Below are 21,037 nucleotides of genomic sequence, written 5' to 3'. Positions count from 1 at the left end.
GCCCCTCCCCCTGCTCATGCTCTCTCAAATAAACAAAATCTTTTTTTTAAATGAATAAATCTTTTTTTAAAGATTTATTTATTTATTTGACAGAGAGACAGCAAGAGAGGGAACACAGGCAGGGGGAGTGGGAGAGGAAGAAGCAGGCTTCCCGTGGAGCTGGGAGCCTGATGCGGGGCTCGATCCCAGGACCCTGGGATCATGACCTGAGCCGAAGGCAGATGCTTAACGACTGAGCCACCCAGGCACCCCTAAATAAACAAAATCTTAAAAAATAATAATAAAGTTAAATACCATTTTACTGTAAAAGAAGTAAAAGAAGAACCATTTCTTCTTTCAGAGTCAGAAATTTCACATTGCTTCTTTTTCTTCCTGACCTAGTGTTTCTAGGCCAAGTCCCCCACAAAGTTTTATTCTAATATATGTTTGCATTTGAAAATTATTTCTCATCCTATTATGCCTTTCTGCAAAAAGAATATATATGCACTTACATATTGAAATTGTAAGTGTTTTTGTTTCTAGTTACCACAAAACATTACTCAACACTTAAAAATTTTTATAAACATTAAGACAATATTTTACAGAAAATAAGATGGCTAAAACTGTTTTTCAGTTATTTTAAGTATCCATGGATGAATATTACTATTGTATAGAATGAGCCAGAGTTCAACATGAATTTTAATCCCTGTTTGTATAGATTTAAGTGCCAAGAAACCTCACTCACATAAAGAAGTAGATGGAGTTGGAAGCAGTTTTGATAGAGAAATGTCATTGATTCTTTCAACCTCGTCCAAGTCACATGATAGAAATTGCACAGCAATTCAGTCTCAAACTTTATTTTTAGTATTCTATACCATGACAATTCGGTTACATCTAGCTTCCATTTTATTGGTAGCAAAGAACTGGAAATCACTTGGCTTGAACATTTTCTGGGCAAATAAATGTTCTGGGGACTGACAGGAGGAGGAGAGGGCTCAGCCAGGCTTCCCTTTCTCATCCACTTTCACCTCTGCCTCTAGGGGGTGACCCTGGGCTTCCCCAGCCTCAAGGGCCTCTGAGGCCCCCTGCACACCAACTCTCTTCTCTTCTGGGGCCCACTGGCAAACATGGGATACAGCCTGTGTCTCTGCTTTCTAGACTTGAGTATGTGTTGGACCCATCCACTGCTGTCATCCCCCTTTCTGGGCTCCTTGTCCTTGCAGGGTGACGTGTCAGGACGGAGAGGGAAGAGCTTCATGTGATCCTTCTCCCATTCTTAACTGGTATTGAAGTCACTACGTAGCAGGAAGTGCAAGTTCTTAGACTGACCAAAACGGATGTCTTATACTCTAAAGACGAACGTTGGGTGGAAATCATTTAGACAGGAACAGCATAATTTTTTGAATATGCTCAGTGACAGATTTTCTTTACTGAAATTTCCAGAAGTCATCTGGAGGAAAGGCCTCAATTAAGCAAGGCTCTTTACAGGGTGTTCTATGGAATACTGTCCTGCTCGATGCTCAAGGGAAACAGAGGGTGGGGTTGGATGTGTTTGGAAGAGATTGCACACCATTCTCTCTCCTTGGAGTTTCCAAATACACATTGAAAGTTTTAATAAATTATGTAACAAAGAAACCCATTTGACTGGATTTTCTAAAGTCATCTGACCACCAATCCAGTTTTTTGTGTTATACTTACTAATATCCTCACATAACCAGCCTTCTACAAACATTCAAGGGCAAGGCTAAAGTCCGTGACAAATTTGGTGACAGATTTTGGTCAGAAACTGTTCAGCTGGGTCCTGGATGTGGTGAAGCCAACAGACCTCATTTAACTCTCCACTTTATAAGGCATCCTGTGGACCTTGAGCATATGTGCATGACAGGATGGATGGATTTTTGACCTCTGGTTTGAACCATCCCACAGATGGCAGAGAGACAAAGCAATGCACTCTTTATTTGGATTTTGACATGTGTGCTTTGGGGGATGTTGGGAATGTTGTAATTTTCCAGTGCAAACTTTGACATTTTTTTTCTGGGTCACAGAGAAAACACCACCTCTCATCACCAATTACTGTTTTCCTCAAATCCATGCTATTTTTGTCCAGTCTCCTTTGAAAGACCAGAACAAATACTAAGCCTTTGATTTCTCCTCTTGTCATTCAAATTCATGGTACAGATTTTTTTTTAAAGTCTTACCTTGTGTTCAAGTCGTCCTCCAGGACATGTGAGTTGCTCTCAAAAGTCAACTCTTCTCCCAGCACTTGTCCCATTGCTAGAATCACAGCTCTTACCTCTTTCATGACCGTGTCACTGACTATTTACTTGAATGGTCATCGATATCATCTGTACCCTGTTTAATCTTCAGGGTCACACTCTTGCTTTTGATGTCATTTATGCCCAATCAATCTCTTCTTATGTATTTACAATTTACATGAAAAATTGGCTTCACATGTTCGTTGATATTCTTCACTCCAACTAGTGGTCAGTTCTTTTTAGTCCAGTGCATAGTAATGCATTCTTCTGTCTGTTAAGGCTGCTGGAAAAAGATTGTTTAGACAACGTTGAGATTAGTGCTGCTACAAGTCGAAACAAGTTGCGACATGCTGGAAAACACTTGGACCCTTAACTTAAAAATTTATAAATTAAAGGTGTTAGACTCAAATCTTTTCAGATCTCTTTGGAGAACTTTACGCTTCTGTATGTTGCTAAGCTCAGGACTCTTCTATTTCCATAAGTAATATGATAGCATTCTTTTTTTAAGATTTTATTTATTTATTTGTCAGAGAGAGAGAGAGAGCACAAGCAGGGGGAGTGGGAGAGGGAGAAGCAGGCTCCCCGCTGAGCAATGAGCCTGATGTAGGACTCGGTCCCAGGACCCTGGGATCATGACCTGAGCCAGAGGCAGACGCTTAACCGACTGAGCCACCCAGGCATCCCAATATCACAGCATTAATTTTTTAATTCTAAAATTTTTGAGAAATTTTCAATTATTTTTCAATTTAATGCAGTTCTTTCTGTAATAAATTCTGTTCCCTTGCTACACACCAAGCTCCAGTTTGACTCTTGTCCCAGTGCCCTCCTTTCTATGGTGGTGGCTGCAGGCATGGAGGCACGAATGAACACTCCCTTGGCTTGTGAAAAGTTTCTCAGCTTTAAGGGAAACCCCAAACAACTGCATTTCAATAGAAGATATTGTGTCAGGAAGGGTCAGCACTCAGCCTGTGAGGAAGAGAAGAGCATGCACCTAAGCATGGACGAAGTGAGGACAAACCCACAAAAATAAGGATCTCTGAATTTAGTTTTCTGAAGATCTTTATAATACTGAGGAAAATCTAGGTAAGTGGACAACTTTAGCTAAGAAATCGATTTGAACAGGAGTAAATTGGGGCCATAATTTGAAGGGTCTTGACCATCCATGGAAGGTCACTAGATTGGATACTTGGGGCGGGAGAGGCATCACCACTGTTGAGCAGGAAATGATGAATTCCATGATTTTGGAGGCTTCATCGGTATTTGTGTGCAGATAATGAAGAAGGGAAGAGGTGGGACGCAGGTGGTGGTGGGGACAAGATGCAAGGTGAAGGGACCCTAAAGGGACAGTCTGGAGAGACACTACAGAGAATAGCTAAGAGCTCAGTGACAGATGGGCTGAGGGGATGGGAGAGACAGGAGGCAAAGATAACTCATTCTGAGCCTGAGTAGGAGATCATTATGGCACCAAAGAGAAGGAGGAAAACATGGCAGGGAGAGTTGGTTTGGGGGACATTTCTGTGTTAGACCAGCATGGGAGATGACTGCCCTCATCTGGGTGGAGAGTTCTGCTGGTGCTGGAGGAAGGGGAGGTCTGGAATTCTCAGGATTGCTGGGCACATACGCGATCTCCTGGCCACATCCATCACAAGGCCGATGGATGCCTTGGATCACAGCTATTTTCTCCTTGCCTCATTCCAAAATGAAAGGTCCCAGTTTTGGTCTGTTTCCAAAGGGCAATTTCTTGTGCTGTCACTCACTGTTGACACTTGATCCCAGCTCCTAATATGTTTGTTAAGATTTCATGATCGTGGGGGGCGGAGCAAGATGGCGGAGGAGTAGGAGACCTGGATTTCGTCTCCTCTCAGGAATTCAGCTGGATAGGGATCAAACCATTCTGAGCACCTACAAACTCAACAGGAGATCGAAGAGAAGAAGAGCAACAACTCTCTCATCAGAAAAGCGACCACTTTCTGGAAGGTAGGACGTGTGGAGAAGTGAATCCGCGGCGATATTCGGGAGGATAGACGGCGGGGGAGGGGCCTCCGTCGGCCGCTTCTGGCGAGTGATGGAGCCGCGGGGCACAAATTCGGAACTTTTAAAAGTCTGCTCCGCCGAGGGACGTCACTCCGGTGGCTGAGCGGGGGGTGGAACCCTCCGGGACAGTGTGGTCTCAGGACCCTCGGGGTCACAGGAAGACCGGGGGTGCCTGAGGGCGGCAGAGCTCCCAGGGATGGGAGCGGGGAAGCCGGCTGCAGAGGCGGAGCCCAGGCGCGGGCTCTCAGCTCGGGGTGGCCATTGACCGTGATCCGCGGCCCAGTCGGGCCCCTGCTCCTCCAGCGGGGACCCAACAAGCGGCAGATCCGGGGAGACTCACCTTCCTCCCCCGGGAGGAGCCGCGCGGGAGGGCACCGCAGGGATCTGCTGGGTTTGGAGACTCCACCCGGGGTCGGTGCCAGAGATAGAGGCGCGCGGTCACAGGCCGGGCGAGCACGGAGTGCAGCCAGAGACCGGGGAGCCTGGAGTGACTGACGGCTTTTCTTTGGGGGCTCACTGAGAAGCGGGGCCCCGAGTTCTCGGCTCCTCTGGGCGGAGATTGGGAGGCCGCCATTTTCACTCTCCGCCTCCAAAGCTGTACGGGAAGCTCGCAGGGAACAAAAGCCCCGGAGAGCAAACCCGAGCAGATGACTCAGCCGGGAGGGGGCAAGGGCGGGGCATTTCCGCCTCCGGCAGAGACATTTGGAAACCACGGCAACAGGCCCCTCCCCAGAAGATCCGCGAGAACAGCCGGCCAAGACCAAGTTTACCGATCAATGAGGACGGCAGAACTCCAGCGCTAGGGGACTACTGCACATAGAATTCACGGCTTTTTTTTACCATGATTCTTTAGTTTTTCAAAGTTAATTTTTTTTAACTGTCTTTTTGTCTTTTTATTTCTTTTTGAATTTTTCTTTTTCCCTTTTTCAACCAACATTTTATCAATCCCTTTTTTTAAAAAAAACATTTTTATTTTTCATTTTTAGAGTCATATTCTATCCCTTCATAGTAGTTACCCATATTTTTGGCTTATATATATAAGTTGTTCTCTCTTTAAAATTTTGAGATAGTTTCTTCTAACAGATTAAAATATACCCTAAATCTCTAGTATATGGTGTTTTCTATTCCCCTGCCTAATCACATCCTCTCCCTTTTTTTTTCTTTTTCTTTTTTCTTTTTTTAAATCCTCTTCTTTCTTTTTTCAAACAACTTCTTATCAATTCCTTTTATAAAATTTTTTATAATTTCCATTTTTACAGTCATATTCCATCCCTTCATCATATCAACCCTTATTTTTGTACATATATAAGTTTTTCTTTCTTTAAAATTTTGGGAGGCACTTTTTTCTAAAAGAACAAAATACACCCCAAATCTAGTGAGTGGCACTGATCTATATACCAGCCTGATCATATTTGATCACATTCTGGTTTTTTTGTTGTTGTTGTTGTTTTGTTTTGTTTGTTTTTGTTTTTATCTTTATCTTTATCTTTTTTTTCTTTTTCTTTTTTCTCTTTTTCCCTTTCTTATCCCACTGCTTCAGGTATTTTCTGATTTGTTTAGAGTATATTTTCTGGGGACGTGGTTACTCTGCTAGCATTTTGTTCTCTCATTAATCTATTCTCCTCTGCACAAAATGACAAGACAGAAAAAATCACCTCAACAAAAAGAACAAGAGGTAGTACCGACTGCCAGGGACCTACTCAATACGGACATTAGTACGATGTCAGATCTAGAGTTCAGAATCATCACTTTAAAGATACTAGCTGGGCTTGAAAAAAATATGGAAGTTATTAGAGAAACCCTTTCTGGAGAAGTAAAAGCTAAAATCCAACCAAGTAGAAATCAAAAAGGCTATTAATGAGGTGCAATCAAAAATAGGGGCGCTAAGTGCTAGAATAAATGATGCAGAAGAGAGAATCAGTAATATAGAAGATGAAATGATGGAAAATAAAGAAGCTGAGAAAAAGAGATAAACAACTACTGGATCAGGAGGGCAGAATTCGAGAGACAAGCGATACCATAAAATGAAACAACATTAGAATAATTGGGATCCCAGAAGAAGAAGAGAGAGGGGGGCAGAAGGTATAATGGAGCAAATTATAGCAGAGAACTTCCCTAATTTGGGGAAAGAAACAGGCATGAAAATCCAGGAAGCACAGAGAACCCCTCTCAAAATCAATAAAAATAGGTCAACACCCCGACATCTAATAGTAAAACTTACGAGTCTCATAGACAAAGAGAAAATCCTGAAAGCAGCTCGGGAGAAGAGAGATGTAACCTACAAGGGTAGAAACATTAGATTGGCAACAGACCTATCCACAGAGACCTGGCAGGCCAGAAAGGACTGGCAGGATATATTCAGAGCACTAAATGAGAAAAATATGCAGCCAAGAATACTCTATCCAGCTAGGCTGTCATTGAAAATTGAAGGAGAGATAAAAAGCTTCCAGGACAAACAAATACTAAAGGAATTTGCAAACACAAAACCAGCCCTACAGGAAATCTTGAAAGGGGTCCCTAAGCAAAGAGAGAGCCTAAAAGCAACATAGACCAGAAAGGAACACAGACAATATACGGTAACAGTCACCTTACAGGCAATACAATGGCACTAAATTTCTATCTTTCAATAGTTACCCTGAATGTAAATGGGATAAATGCCCCAATCAAAAGACACAGGCTAACAGACTGGATTAAAAAACAAGACCCATCGATATGCTGTCTGCAAGAGACTCATTTTAGAACCAAAGACACCCCCAGATTGAAAGTGAAGGGGTGGAAAACCATTTACCATGCTAATGGACACCAAAAGAAAGCTAGGGTGGCAATCCTTATATCAGACAAATTAGATTTTAAACCAAAGACTGTAATAAGAGATGAGGAAGGACACTATATCCTACTTAAAGGATCTATCCAACAAGAAGATCTAACAATTGTAAATATCTATGCCCCTAACATGGGAGCAGCCAATTATATAAGGCAATTAATAACAAAAGCAAAGAAACACATCGACAACAATACAATAATAGTGGGGGACTTTAACATCCCCCTCACTGAAATGGACAGATCATCTAAGCAAAAGATCAACAAGGAAATAAAGACTTTAAATGACACACTGGACCAAATGGACTTCACAGACATATTCAGAACATTCCACCCCAAAGCAACGGAATACACATTCTTCTCTAGTCCCCATGGAACATTCTCCAGAATAGATCACATCCTAGGTCATAAATCAGGTCTCAACCGGTACCAAAAGATTGGGATCATTCCCTACCTATTTTCAGACCACAGTGCTTTGAAACTAGAACTCAATCACAAGAGGAAAGTTGGAAAGAACTCAAATACATGGAGGCTAAAGAGCATCCTACTGAAGAATGAATGGGTCAACCAGGAAATTAAAGAAGAATTAAAAAAATACATGGAAACCAATGAAAATGAAAACACAACTGTTCAAAATCTTTGGGATGCAGCAAAGGCAGTCCTAAGAGGAAAGTATATAGCAATACAAGCCTTTCTCAAGAAACAAGAAAGGTCTCAAGTACACAACCTAACCCTACACCTAAAGGAGCTGGAGAAAGAACAGCAAATAAAGCCCAAACCCAGCAGGAGAAGAGAAATAATAAAGATCAGAGCAGAAATCAATGAAATAGAAACTAAAAGAACAGTAGAACAGATCAACGAAACTAGGAGCTGGTTCTTTGAAAGAATTAACAAGATTGATAAACCCCTGGCCAGACTTATCAAAAAGAGAAGAGAAATGACCCAAATCAACAAAATCATGAATGAAAGAGGAGAGATCACAACCAACACCAAAGAAATACAAACAATTATAAGAACATATTATGAGCAACTCTATGGCAGCAAATTAGATAACCTGGAAGAGATGGATGCATTCCTAGAGATGTATCAACTACCAAAACTGAACCAGGATGAAATAGAAAACCTGAACAGACCTATAACCACTAAGGATATTGAAGCAGTCATCAAAAATCTCCCAAAAAACAAAAGCCCAGGGCCAGATGGCTTCCCAGGGGAATTCTACCAAACATTTCAAGAAGAATTAATACCTATTCTTCTGAAACTGTTCCAAAAAATAGAAACGGAAGGAAAACTTCCAAACTCATTTTATGAGGCCAGCATTACCTTGATCCCAAAACCAGACAAAGACCCCATCAAAAAGGAGAATTACAGACCAATATCCCTGATGAACATGGATGCAAAAATTCTCACCAAAATACTAGCCAATAGGATCCAACAGTACATTAAAAGGATTATTCACCATGACCAAGTGGGATTTATCCCTGGGCTGCAAGGTTGGTTCAACATCCGCAAATCAATCAATGTGATACAATACATTAACAAAAGAAAGAACAAGAATCATATGATCCTCTCAATAGATGCAGAAAAAGCTTTTGACAAAGTACAGCATCCTTTCTTGATCAAAACTCTTCAGAGTATAGGGATCGAGGGTACATACCTCAATATCATAAAAGCCATCTATGAAAAACCTACAGCGAATATTATTCTCAATGGGGAAAAACTGAGAGCTTTCCCCCTAAGGTCAGGAACGCGGCAGGGATGTCCACTATCACCACTGCTATTCAACATAGTATTGGAAGTCCTAGCCACAGCAATCAGACAACAAAAAGAAATCAAAGGCATCCAAATTGGCAAAGAAGAAGTCAAACTCTCACTCTTTGCAGATGATATGATACTTTATGTGGAAAACCCAAAAGACTCCACCCCAAAATTGCTAGAACTCATACAGGAATTCAGTAAAGTGGCAGGATATAAAATCAATGCACAGAAGTCAGTGGCATTCCTATACACCAACAACAAGACAGAAGAAAGAGAAATTAAGGAGTCGATCCCATTTACAATTGCACCCAAAACCATAAGATACCTAGGAATAAATCTAACCAAAGAGGCAAAGGATCTGTACTCAGAAAACTATAAAATACTCATGAAAGAAATGGAGGAAGACACAAAGAAATGGAAAAACGTTCCATGCTCATGGATTGGAAGAATAAATATTGTGAAGATGTCAATGCTACCTAGAGCAATCTACACATTCAATGCAATCCCTATGAAAATACCATCGACTTTTTTCAAAGAAATGGAACAAATAATCCTAAAATTTGTATGGAACCAGAAAAGACCCCGCATAGCCAGAGGAATGTTGAAAAAGAAAAGCAAAGCCGGCGGCATCACAATTCCGGACTTCAAGCTCTATTACAAAGCTGTCATCATCAAGACAGCATGGTACTGGCACAAAAACAGACACATAGATCAATGGAACAGAATAGAGAGCCCAGAAATGGACCCTCAACTCTATGGTCAACTAATCTTCGACAAAGCAGGAAAGAATGTCCAATGGAACAAAGACAGTCTCTTCAACAAATGGTGTTGGGAAAATTGGATAGCCACATGCAGAAAAATGAAACTGGACCATTTCCTTACACCACACACAAAAATAGACTCCAAATGGTTGAAAGACCTCAATGTGAGACAGGAGTCCATCAACATCCTAAAGGAGAACACAGACAGCAACCTCTTTGACCTCAGCCGAAGCAACTTCTTCCTAGAAACATCGCCAAAGGCAAGGGAAGCAAGGGCAAAAATGAACTATTGGGACTTCATCAAGATAAAAGGCTTTTGCAAAGCAAAGGAAACAGTCAACAAAACCAAAAGACAACCGACAGAATGTGAGAAGATATTTGCAAATGACATATCAGATAAAGGACTAGTATCCAAAATCTATAAAGAACTCATCAAACTCAACACCCAAAGAACAAAGAATCCAATCAAGAAATGGGCAGAAGACATGAACAGACATTTTCCAAAGAAGACATCCAAATGGCCAACAGACACATGAAAAAGTGCTCAACATCACTCGGCATCAGGGAAATCCAAATCAAAACCTCAATGAGATACCACCTCACACCAGTCAGAATGGCTAAAATTAACAAGTCAGGAAACGACAGATGTTGGTGGGGATGCGGAGAAAGGGGAACCCTCCTACACTGTTGGTGGGAATGCAAGCTGGTGCAGCCACTCTGGAAAACTGTATGGAGGTTCCTCAAAAAGTTGAAAATAGAGCTACCATATGATCCAGCAATTGCACTACTGGGTATTTACCCCAAAGATACAAAAGTAGGGATCCGAAAGGGTACGTGCACCCCGATGTTTATAGCAGCAATGTCCACAATAGCCAAACTGTGGAAAGAGCCAAGATGTCCATCGACAGATGACTGGATAAAGAAGATGTGGTATATATATACAATGGAATATTATGCAGCCATCAAAAGGAATGAGATCTTGCCATTTGCAACGACGTGGATGGAACTGGAGGGTATTATGTTGAGTGAAATAAGTCAAACAGAGAAAGACATGTATCATATGATCTCACTGATATGAGGAATTCTTAATCGCAGGAAACAAACGGAGGGTTGCTGGAGTGGGGGGTGGGGTGGGAGGGATGGGGTGACTGGGTGATAGACACTGGGGAGGGTATGGAGGGTATGTGCTCTGGTAAGCGCTGTGAATTGTGCAAGACTGTTGAATCTCAGATCTGTACCTCTGAAACAAATAATGCAATATATGTTAAGAAAAAAAAAGAAGAAGAAGAAGGTAGTGGGAGGGGAAGAATGAAGCAGGGGAAATCGGAGGGGTAGACGAACCATGAGAGACAATGGACTCTGAAAAACAAACAGGGTTCTAGAGGGGAGGGGGGTGGGAGGATGGGTTAGCCTGGTGGTGGGTATTGAGGAGGGCACATTCTGCATGGAGCACTGGGTGTTATGCACAAACAATGAATCATGGAACACTTCATCTAAAACTAATGATGTAATGTATGGGGATTAACATAAGAATAAAAAAAAAAAAACAGTTGACCCTTGTACAACACAGGTTTAAACAGCAAGGGTCCACTTGTATGCAGATTTTTTTCAACAAATACAGTATAGTGCTGTAAAAAAAAAAAAAAGATTTCATGATCGTCACAGCAGTCTAGACATAGACGTACCCAGGGGAGGTTTAGAGATATAACAAACCTAGGAGAGTCTTTGCTGTTTGCACTATTCTTCTGATTTAAAAACTCCATGTTTTTTCTAGAAATAACTCAAACCTAGAAATTTGTACATAAAAAGTCCAAACTCCTGCACATGTATACCAGGAGACATGTAAAACGCATTCATACAAACACTGCAATAAAAATTGGAAACAACCCAATACCCAATTAGGTAAATAGGGAAGTCATACATATTTATGTAATAGAATACTATTCTTCAATGACAATTAATTATAACTATGTACAGCAGTACAGATAAACCTCATAGTGTTCAATGAAAAAAGCAAGTCAGGGGTAAATATTAAGTATGATTTTATTTATATGAGATCAAAAGCAGGCAAAATTGTTCCAGGAGACATACATAGGTGGTAAAATCATAAAGGTAAGCAAGGAGAGGATGATTCAAGCAAGGGAATGGTACTTTGGGCGTACTTCCAGAAGAGACACACAAAAGACTTCTAAGATAATGGCAGTTTCTATTTCTTAACCTTACTGTGGTTAAATTGATATTATTGATATTTGCTTTATTATTGTGGTATAATAAGAAATATATGTATATTTGATCTTTGACCTAGGTTTCCGACAGAGCTCCTAAATCTCTTGGAATTTCCTGGGGGAGAGGCACATCTTGTTCTAATCAGACAACTCTCGGTGGGTTCCTGGATGGCTTCAGGATGGGGCCAGTCACCAGAAAGACCAAGGCATGATTAGAAGCGTGGAACTTTTAGCCCCATCTCCCATCCTCCAGGGAGGCACGAGGGGCTGGAGATCTAATTCTGGAAGATACAGTGGCTGCTTTGAAGTTTGAAGTGGGTCTACAGGTCCTAGAGGAAAGATCACCTTGTTTCCAGCGATGAGGACCACCTGCAAGAAGGGTCCTGATTGGTGGAGCAGGTCCAGGATGAGCCATTTTCTTGATCTAATGCTAAAGCCAAGTCTGTCTGGAACCCACACCCTGTGACCACCGTCTTCCCTGTACTCCGTCAGGCCTCTGGGGGTGGCAGATAAATCCATTAGCCTGGACAGAAAGGCGGACCTTCCATCTCGGGTGCAGAGGCGTGGTCTTTGGAAGCCCCTAGCAGCAGAGTGATGGCACGAGCATTTCCAGCAGTTGGGAAGTCAGCCAGACCTGAAGAGCAGGCAGCTGGGGGACAGTTTCTACTCGTCGTGAACATTAGCACTTAAGAGGTCTAATAACAAAGAGCTGGTTTCTGCTAGCCAGAAAGCGATCCAGAGGAGGAAGATTGTTATGAACTGAATGTTTGTGTAACCTCAAAATTCATTTAATGGGATTAGTGCCCTTATACAAGTCACAAGAGAGCTCACTTCCTCCCCGCTCTCCCCCATGTGAGGATACAAGGCGCAGTCGGTGTCTGCAGGCCAGGAGAGGGCTCCACCAGAACCTGACCAGGCTGGCTCCCTGATCCTGGACTTCCAGCCCCAGAACTGAGACATAAATTCTGTTGTTCCTAAGCCACCAGTCTGTGGTACTTGGTTATAGCAGCCCAAGCTAAGACAAAGATCAAAGGAAGCTAAAAGTAAGTGGAAGCAAACCATTTTGGGTAGCCCAGAAACAGTTGTAGTGATACGACCACTTCATAATTTCCCTGTGGGTAAATCCGAGAGGGCTGGACTGGATGACCACAGCGTTTTCGCTCTGGGTGCTGAGTGTCTGCAACCTGAGTTCACATACATCCTTGGAGAGGCACATGGATAGCTGGGGACACATTCAATGGCTTTGGTGTCAGACCTGAGTTCAGATTTTTGCTCTAACACGTAACAACAAGACACTGGGCAAGGTTTTTAACTTTTCTCAGCTTTAGTTCCCCCGTTTGTAAGATAGGAGAAACATCCACCCCTAAATATTATTGCAAAGATCAGAGAGCTACCGTGTGCAAGGAGCCAACACATAGTAAACTCTGGGGAAGTGACACCGGCTACCAAAGGAGGAAATCCTCTTTCCTCCATCATTTCTGTTTACTAAATGAAGAAACTAAGGCAGACAAGTAAATGGCCATCTGACAAATAAGTAGCAGAGCCAGGCCCATCATCACTGAAGCCTTGCGACTCAGTTCTGTGTTCCTTCACCAGTGACGGATTGACCAACTGACTCCCTAATTCAGTGATGGGTTCAAACAAAGCAGCTATCTGGCAAGGTAGAATTTTAATACATGCACACGCATATGCACATGCGTGTATGCACACACATACACACGCACGCACGCACGCACACACATGCACACGCACGCACACACACACGCACACGCACACACAGAACCAGTTTAAATATTTCACCTTGGTCATTTACACCAAATGAATGGAGTTCAGTTCAGGAGATCCCGTCAGCGAGGATGGTATAGCCAGACAGGGGACTCGTTCTGAGATACGCAAGGATTCGCAGGTCCAGGATGACCTGCAGGTCTGGACTGCACTTTACTGCCCAGCATCAAGGCAGCCGTGGTTCGGGGGAACAGCACAGAGGAAGGACAGAGAGCTTCTTTGGGAAACCTGAGATTCATTCAGCTGAACGTGAAGACTCAGGTATGTTTACTACTCTCCACTGACGTTCTCTCTGGTGAGGGAATGGAAAACAGAAGCATCACAGACCCATGCAGCGCCCACTGAGGGGTTACTGGGGGAAGAGAGGTAGGCAGTGTGGTGTGTGATGGGAAAATCATGAAATTTGGAGGCAGAAAACCAGGGTTGGTGTTTTTGTTCTGTTTACTTGCTGGGTGACCCTGGGGGTAGGGTCAAGGGCTGGATGGGCCTCAAACCCCCAAATCTTCAGTTTTCTGAAAAAACTAAGATAATAATACTAATAATGCCAATATTTTAGGAAACAGTTATAAAAATATAATGCATATAAATCTATGTAAAAGCTATAACTTCCTGCATTGCAGTCTCTGCATCTGTAAAATAGGGATGATAACAGGATCTACTTTATCGGCTGGTTAGAATGTAATGAGTTAGCCCATGTGAAGTACTTATAACAGTATCTGGCTCAAGTAAGCACTCACATTATTAGGCAGATAATTATACAAAACTATACTGTCACCGAACCACCATCTCAATGCACTGTCTTTCCACTATTATTGATGTATCTACTGGCTTCTCGCAATTAGTGACTAGTTGTCATTATGAAATACAGCTTTATGAGTCCAGCTTTGCCTATTTTCCTTTCTTTTCTTAGGAGGCAGTGGCCAGAATCATTAAAAAAAAAAAAAAAAACTACTGCAGTAATGATTTTTAAATAGACATATATTACTTACCTATTAACATTTATTAAGCATTAATTCTGATAATAGGATATAAAGAAAAATACATATAGTGGTATTTAGGATTATAATCTAACACAGAATATTGATAATAGACATATGGAAGAGCAAATGTATGAAAGCCATATAACAATAAGACTGCAAATAAAATGAGTATTTTCAACATAATGTGCAGACTTTAATGTAGTGGTCTAATCCATGAATAATAATAATAAAAAGACCTTTTCAAAGAAGTCAATAAATTTTTAACCAAAAATCCAACATTCTTCTAAAATAATTAGTAGGAACAAAGGTGTTTGATGCTAATCAATTTTTTCTCTATAAATGTAATTTACATGGCTATAGATTTTTTTTTTTTTAAAGATTTTATTTATTTATTTGACAGAGACACAGCGAGAGAGAGGGAACACAAGCAGGGGGAGTGGGAGAGGGAGAAGCAGGCTTCCCGCCGAGCAGGGAGCCCGATGCGGGGCTCGATCCCAGGACCCTGGGACCATGACCTGAGCCAAAGGCAGACGCCCAACGACTGAGCCACCCAGGCGCCCCTAGATTTTTTTTTAGATCTTTATCTTTCTAAAACAAAACAGAAAGCTGTCTGAGAGACCCCAAATCCTATTTTGAAACAAATAGACAATGATGATGATACAGCAAAGAAAGCTAAAATTAAAATCTATCTTGAAAAATGTGAGAATTGATTCATCCCTAATTAGCTAAAGAACAATAAAGACATAGCATGAAGAGTGGGCATTCCGGAGCCATGCTGCGTGGCTTGAATTGTAGCTTCACCACTTAGTAGCCGTGTGACCTTGGGAAATCAATCTCTCTGTCACTCAGTTTCTCATTTGCAAATTGAAAATAATAGTAATTACTTCATGAAGTTATGGTGAAGATTAAATTAGTTAATATGTGTAGAGGTCTTAGAACATTGTCAGGTGCATGTGTGTTCAATAAATGTAAGCTATTTTTATTATAATAAATGCATAACAATATTTTAAATATCTAAAATGAATATAGGAGGACTAATAACTGATAACACAAATACTTGGCATAAAATGTTGACTTTTGGAGGTCAGTGAAATATACATCACCACCAGCTCATTGCTATTGCTAAAGTGCAATCCAGCATGACCATGCCATATACTAAAGTAATATTGTCCTTTAAGAATCCAAACAGGACTCCATCAACTGTAGGATGTATCCTTACTTTAGGAAAGGCTAAAGAAAAATGCTGCCGGTTGTCAAAACATTTCAGAAAAGTCAAAAAGTGAAAAAACGTGCATCTTGGAACCGAGGATGTACTGGTAAGAAAAAACTGGAAAGTGGTCAACAGAGTTAGACTGCGGAGAATTCATTTAAAGACAAAATTGTGGACATGAAGTCTAATTCCCACTGACTTCTAAGGGCAGGGGCGCTATTTCTCGGGCAGGAGTGGTCGCTAGCAGGGGTTTTGTGTCTTTGTGAACCAGCAGCCCCCCCTCCCCCCGCCTGGGGCCAGGAGCCTCCCAGCACCACAAGCTACCACCTCTCACTACAAGGAAAAGCAACCGAGAGTGGCTGTTGCCCCTGTTCCAGGAGGAAGAGATTTCAAAGAATCGATAGCAACAGAAAGTCAGGCAGATTCTGGATGGTTTCAGAGTCTTTGGATAGAAAAGCATTCTAGGCGAGTTGTGAAACTTCATTCTTTTCCCATTCTTACCTTGCGAAATTCTTCCTGCAGCCTGTTCCACATCAGAAATCTTGTTAAGTTTCTTGGGTGCACAGAAAGAACCAGCTAATTGGAAACCACCCTGCCCTAAAATCCTTCTTCTAGGTTAGGTGTTCTAACAGACTTCCCTACCAGAAAGAAAACTGCATACAAAGTAAAATTTAAAAGAGAGGTCAACAAAAAGAAGGAACTGCTGTTAAAGTGGAAAACAAGATGAGTCATGGTGTTTAATCTGCCGCAGATAATCCACGTCAAGTATCTAAGTAGAAAAGGCTCCTGCACGCTCCCCAAAATGTTCGCTCTTCCTGCAGGGCATGCAGTTCACACCCTAGCATCCCCGGCAGTTCACAGCCACCACAGGACTCAGGAAGGCCAGTGGAAGGGGTATACACCACCTCCCTGCGGGACCATGCACATGGCTGGTGTGCGGTCCTCTACCCTCTCTGCTCCCCTCTGTGCTCACGGAATGCGTGAGATGGGCCCGAGGACTCTGAAGCCTTGGAGCCTGGTGAGGCCACAGATGAAGGAGCATGGGTCTCCAAGTCTTTATGTCAATTTAGATGACAGTGACTGTCACAGGAATAAGAAATAAACTTCAATGGTATTAAGTCAATGAGATTGGGCGGTTGTTAAGAGCAGTTAGCCTATCTTACTAAAGAAATTTTCAAGCAACACACAATGGCCTGCTCATATATAAAATATTCACTATAGAATCCCAGAATAACATGCTCATTCTTGGTCAAACTTAGAGTGATCAACCTGAGATAAATGACAGAGAGCAATGAGGGGTGGTCAGTGAAAATAATAAATAATGCTACTAAAAGAAAGGTTGGAAGACTGAGCTATAGATAAGGTGAACCTACATACCAAGTTCTCTGAGACGGCCTGATATTAAATGTTCTCCTAATAATGATGTACCCCCATTGGGCTCAGAGAAAACATGCTCATGCTAAGTCATACTCGGAATTTTTTCAACGTCCTAAAGTAAAACATAAAGTGAAGCATTTTAATCTGACTGCACAATTATATTAATTTTGAAGATGAGCATCTCCACAAAGTACCAAACAAAGAGCTTAAAGTGCAGAGAGGATTACAAACACATCCCCTCGGGACACAGGGCCTAGCACTCTCAAGTGATAGCGCTTATCAGGTTGCGCTGTGGATATCCCTCCACGGGAGTTTTTAGCAAAGCCTGGTATAAATGTCCTGACAGACTCCCAGAGTCCCAGACAGAAAAGCTTACAGCCGCCAGACAGGTAGCAGGGCGGGGATAAAGTGATAGGGAACCCTGGCGGCCTGTAAGGAACTATAGCACAGAGCCACAGGGTTAAGGCATTCCAATTCAGCATTTTTAAGACACAGTGTAGGATCTGTGGGCAGACTCTCCAAGTTTACTGTAGACTTTATTCACTCACTTGACAAGTACTGACTCGAGGTCCACTGGCTATCTGAAATCCAAGATTTGGTCTAAAAGCTGTCTTGAGGTTCTGTCCCATTCTGCTAAGGAATGCTTTATGGTAAAATAGGATAAATATATGACAATATATAAAAAAAAGAACTTAAGAAAAAAAAGCGAAAAGAAGTCAGGTTAAAGGTAGAGGAAGAAAAACACAAAGAACTCAAAAAGAAAATAACTTTTTAAAGAACCCAGAGTTTAATGTGCATTAACTATAACAATATACATTGTATCCGTTCTCAGAAACATGCTAGCTAAAAACGTGCTAGTGTCAGGAGCTATAATTTTAAAAGTAACAATCTAACTTTTTATTACATATTTGACCAAGAAGATGCTAGAAGATAGAAATGTCGGGTTTTGTGAAGTTCATTGACATGCTTTTTGCTATACATTTGGGCTTTTATCTAGAATTTCATAAACAGAAAACTTCATTAAAACTAATTCAAATTTTACAACTACTAGGAAAGAAAACTGGTAGAGGTGAACAAATCTCTCTTCTCCAGCGACTGGGTAGCAGGATTACTGAGTGGTAGGTAGTATCTTCTTGACCCCCTTAGGTTTGGTGAGGAAGCCGACCGTGAGAAGCTAACCGAATTGTCACGAGAAATGGTCTACGGGCAAGGTACTAAGATCTAGAGCCCTTGTTGCCTTGAAAGAAAACAAGGTAAATAAGTATAAAATGTTAGAATTAGAAAATGATAGTGGGTAATCAAGACGATCTTAGTTATTTCAAACAGCTTAATTTGAATAATATGGAGCATGTAATTCTGTATTTGTTTTAATAGTAAAAGGTCATTTATTCAAATTTTAATAATTTGGTTTCATATATTATTTCACATTTTGTTAAATCTTGGCAAAACTAAGAAAGGGCTCCTGATGTCTATCACTGATATAAGTAGCACTACAAAAACCATATTCAGACTCAGAAAATTCAGGACTTAAGTGTGTTCTCTGTAAACAAATGACTGCTGATTACACTCCATAGGCACATTCAGAATACTGTGTGCTTGAAAACAGTCACACCGCCTTTTATCACACAGATTGTGTAATTCACATTTCTGCCAACTTTGGTCTTCAGTGAGATCAAATCACTGACATTTTCATGGACTTTTTCAACAGTCATACTACTAAGAGTCTGGAAATAATTGCTCTTCCTTCTCCAGGACCCCTTTATGTTCTTATAAATTCTTTATTTTCTTGATGCCTCACTGTAACGGGAAATTCAGGGTGGAGCTAATCATACAAGCCACCCAAGCCCCATTCAAGAAGCTCTGCTCCGAGTTCGAGTAAGGCTGAATTAATGAAACCTTTCAGCTACCACAGGGTGACCTGGGCACAGAGGACTCAGGACGGTGTAAACCAAGACTGTGCTTTACTAGTAATTTTACTTACAAAGTTTTGGCTGTGTAGAGGACAGCAGTTCGTTTCTAGTGATGGTTTTAGATGTTTCTTACTTAACTCTGTTTCTTAAAGCAGTAAGAATATACTCTAATTGGTGAGAATTGTGTCTAAAAACTGGCTTAAAACTAGTTGAATTTGAAAACTAATTTTTTACGTACCTTAGTTTAAATTGGATCCTCTGAAGATGTATCTATTTCAAGGGCCGCATTTTCTTCCTAAACATGAAAGGGTTTAAAATTACGTAAGATTTTAACTTCTCTTTCTAGTTAATCAGTCTCAACCAAGGATTCTCAACCTTTCTGAAGTGCTGAACCATTAAAAGACCATCCAGTGCAGGCTCACTGTTATATATAAATTTCTATTTTTCAATTAATTTTCCATAATTATGGCCTAGGCTTGAAATTATGGGGTAGGGAAGGGTAGGGGGCACCACCACCAGGAAATTAAAAATACAATCATTTCAAATAGCCCACCCCAGGCTAGCCAGCCCTCACCCATACCCCCAAGCAAGGAATTTTCCCCGCCTGCTTCTTCCCTTCTGCCGAGTGTCAGCGTTAAGTCTAAAAGGGCAGGTAGGGATTAAGGGAGCCTAGATGTTCAGTCTCAAGTGTTTGCCATAATTAATTTTATCGCACCTTCCCTTTTACCCCCTTTTCCCTCAGTGTCACTCACCCACAAAGTGAAGGGGACAGTGACCTCTAGTTCCCTCTTTTCCGGGTAGTTGTGTTGATTTACTCAAGAGTGAGCCAGGAATTCAGGGATTTTTAAACTCTGGGATACTTCTAAATAGGCTGAGAATTCCTGGTATAACCAAAAATTATCTAGTCTTAAAACCTTTTAAGTTTAGTATTTTAGCCAGAAGAATAAAGAATTTAATTTCATTCAAACAGTATTTTCTAATGGTTAGTATTTATAAGAAAAAAAAAATCATGATTACAAATGTATTTTACTGAAGCACTACAACATGCAAATGATCCTCAAGTTGAGAATTTTAGCAAATAAATTTCTAAAATTACTTGGCTAGGCAATTAAAATTATTGACTGCTATCTAAAACTCACATAAATAAAATATCACACAAAAACAGATTTTCCCGTCAGTTTTGGAAATGTTGGTTCAGTTACGAATGCTTAAATTTCCCAGAATTTGAGAGCTGACCTTACATGTTCAGCACTGTGAAAATCATATCAATTGAGAGATGTCAATAGCTTCCTTCCATTTCCAGTCTCCCCTGCAGGAGGGCTGTACTCCTATGCACCACTCCACATGTCCAAGGTGAATGACTGGGCTTAATGTTCTGCTATGTGAACACAACTATCTGTGGCTTATGGTGGAGGCAGAATGGTTTATGAAATATGGTAAGACTCTAAGTGACACAGAATCGAAGGGACTAGCAAGATTAAAGCACCAATTTTCTTTTCTATCATTTTCCACCCAGCTTAAAGCAGAGTTTTGTATATGTGAGGATCAGACTGAGCTATACAGTATAAATAGACACACATACACGCACACATAGACACAGAGGTTCAAAGGAATGATGGTCTGACTCAACAAGCCATCTGGTTTGTCAATTTCTGTTAACAGTATGAGAAGAAAACGTTTCCACAATGCTCATATAACAAATGAAGTCGATATCCTCCCAGGATCTGGACGAGCTACTTCTTGTAGCTACAGAAATGCACGGTGGAGCGCTGTGCCATCGGGCATGGATGCCACGGCACCATTCAGGTGCGGGGACCTAGGAGCCATGCTCTCTCCAAAGGACTACGGGCAGCTCAGCACACGTCTGCCCCGTGAACCTGAACATCCTTCACAAACTGTACACACATACGACAAAACCCACACACAAAGTACTCTTTTATTTG

At 41.3% G+C, this 21,037-nt stretch overlaps 1 protein-coding gene across 1 annotated transcript in view; it reads right to left on the bottom strand.

Moving 5' to 3' along the window:
- Positions 1 to 17,948: 17,948 nt before the first annotated feature.
- Positions 17,949 to 21,037, bottom strand: part of KIDINS220 (kinase D interacting substrate 220) — a 102,357-nt gene continuing 99,268 nt past the window's right edge. The window contains exons 33-34 of the mRNA XM_045884050.3: positions 19,333 to 19,389; positions 17,949 to 18,421 (exon numbers count right to left, since the gene is read on the bottom strand). Of these exons, the coding sequence (XP_045740006.1) occupies positions 19,339 to 19,389 (51 nt within the window). The 3' untranslated portion in view covers positions 17,949 to 18,421; positions 19,333 to 19,338. The remainder of the gene's footprint in view (positions 18,422 to 19,332; positions 19,390 to 21,037) is intronic.

Source organism: Mirounga angustirostris, unplaced genomic scaffold (assembly GCF_029215605.1).
Source record: "Mirounga angustirostris isolate CCGP_5_RB_7025 unplaced genomic scaffold, mMirAng1.0.hap1 SCAF_10, whole genome shotgun sequence".
Lineage (NCBI taxonomy): Eukaryota > Metazoa > Chordata > Mammalia > Carnivora > Phocidae > Mirounga > Mirounga angustirostris.
Note: the sequence above shows the minus strand (reverse complement) of the source record. Positions and strands in the feature narration are given on the sequence as shown.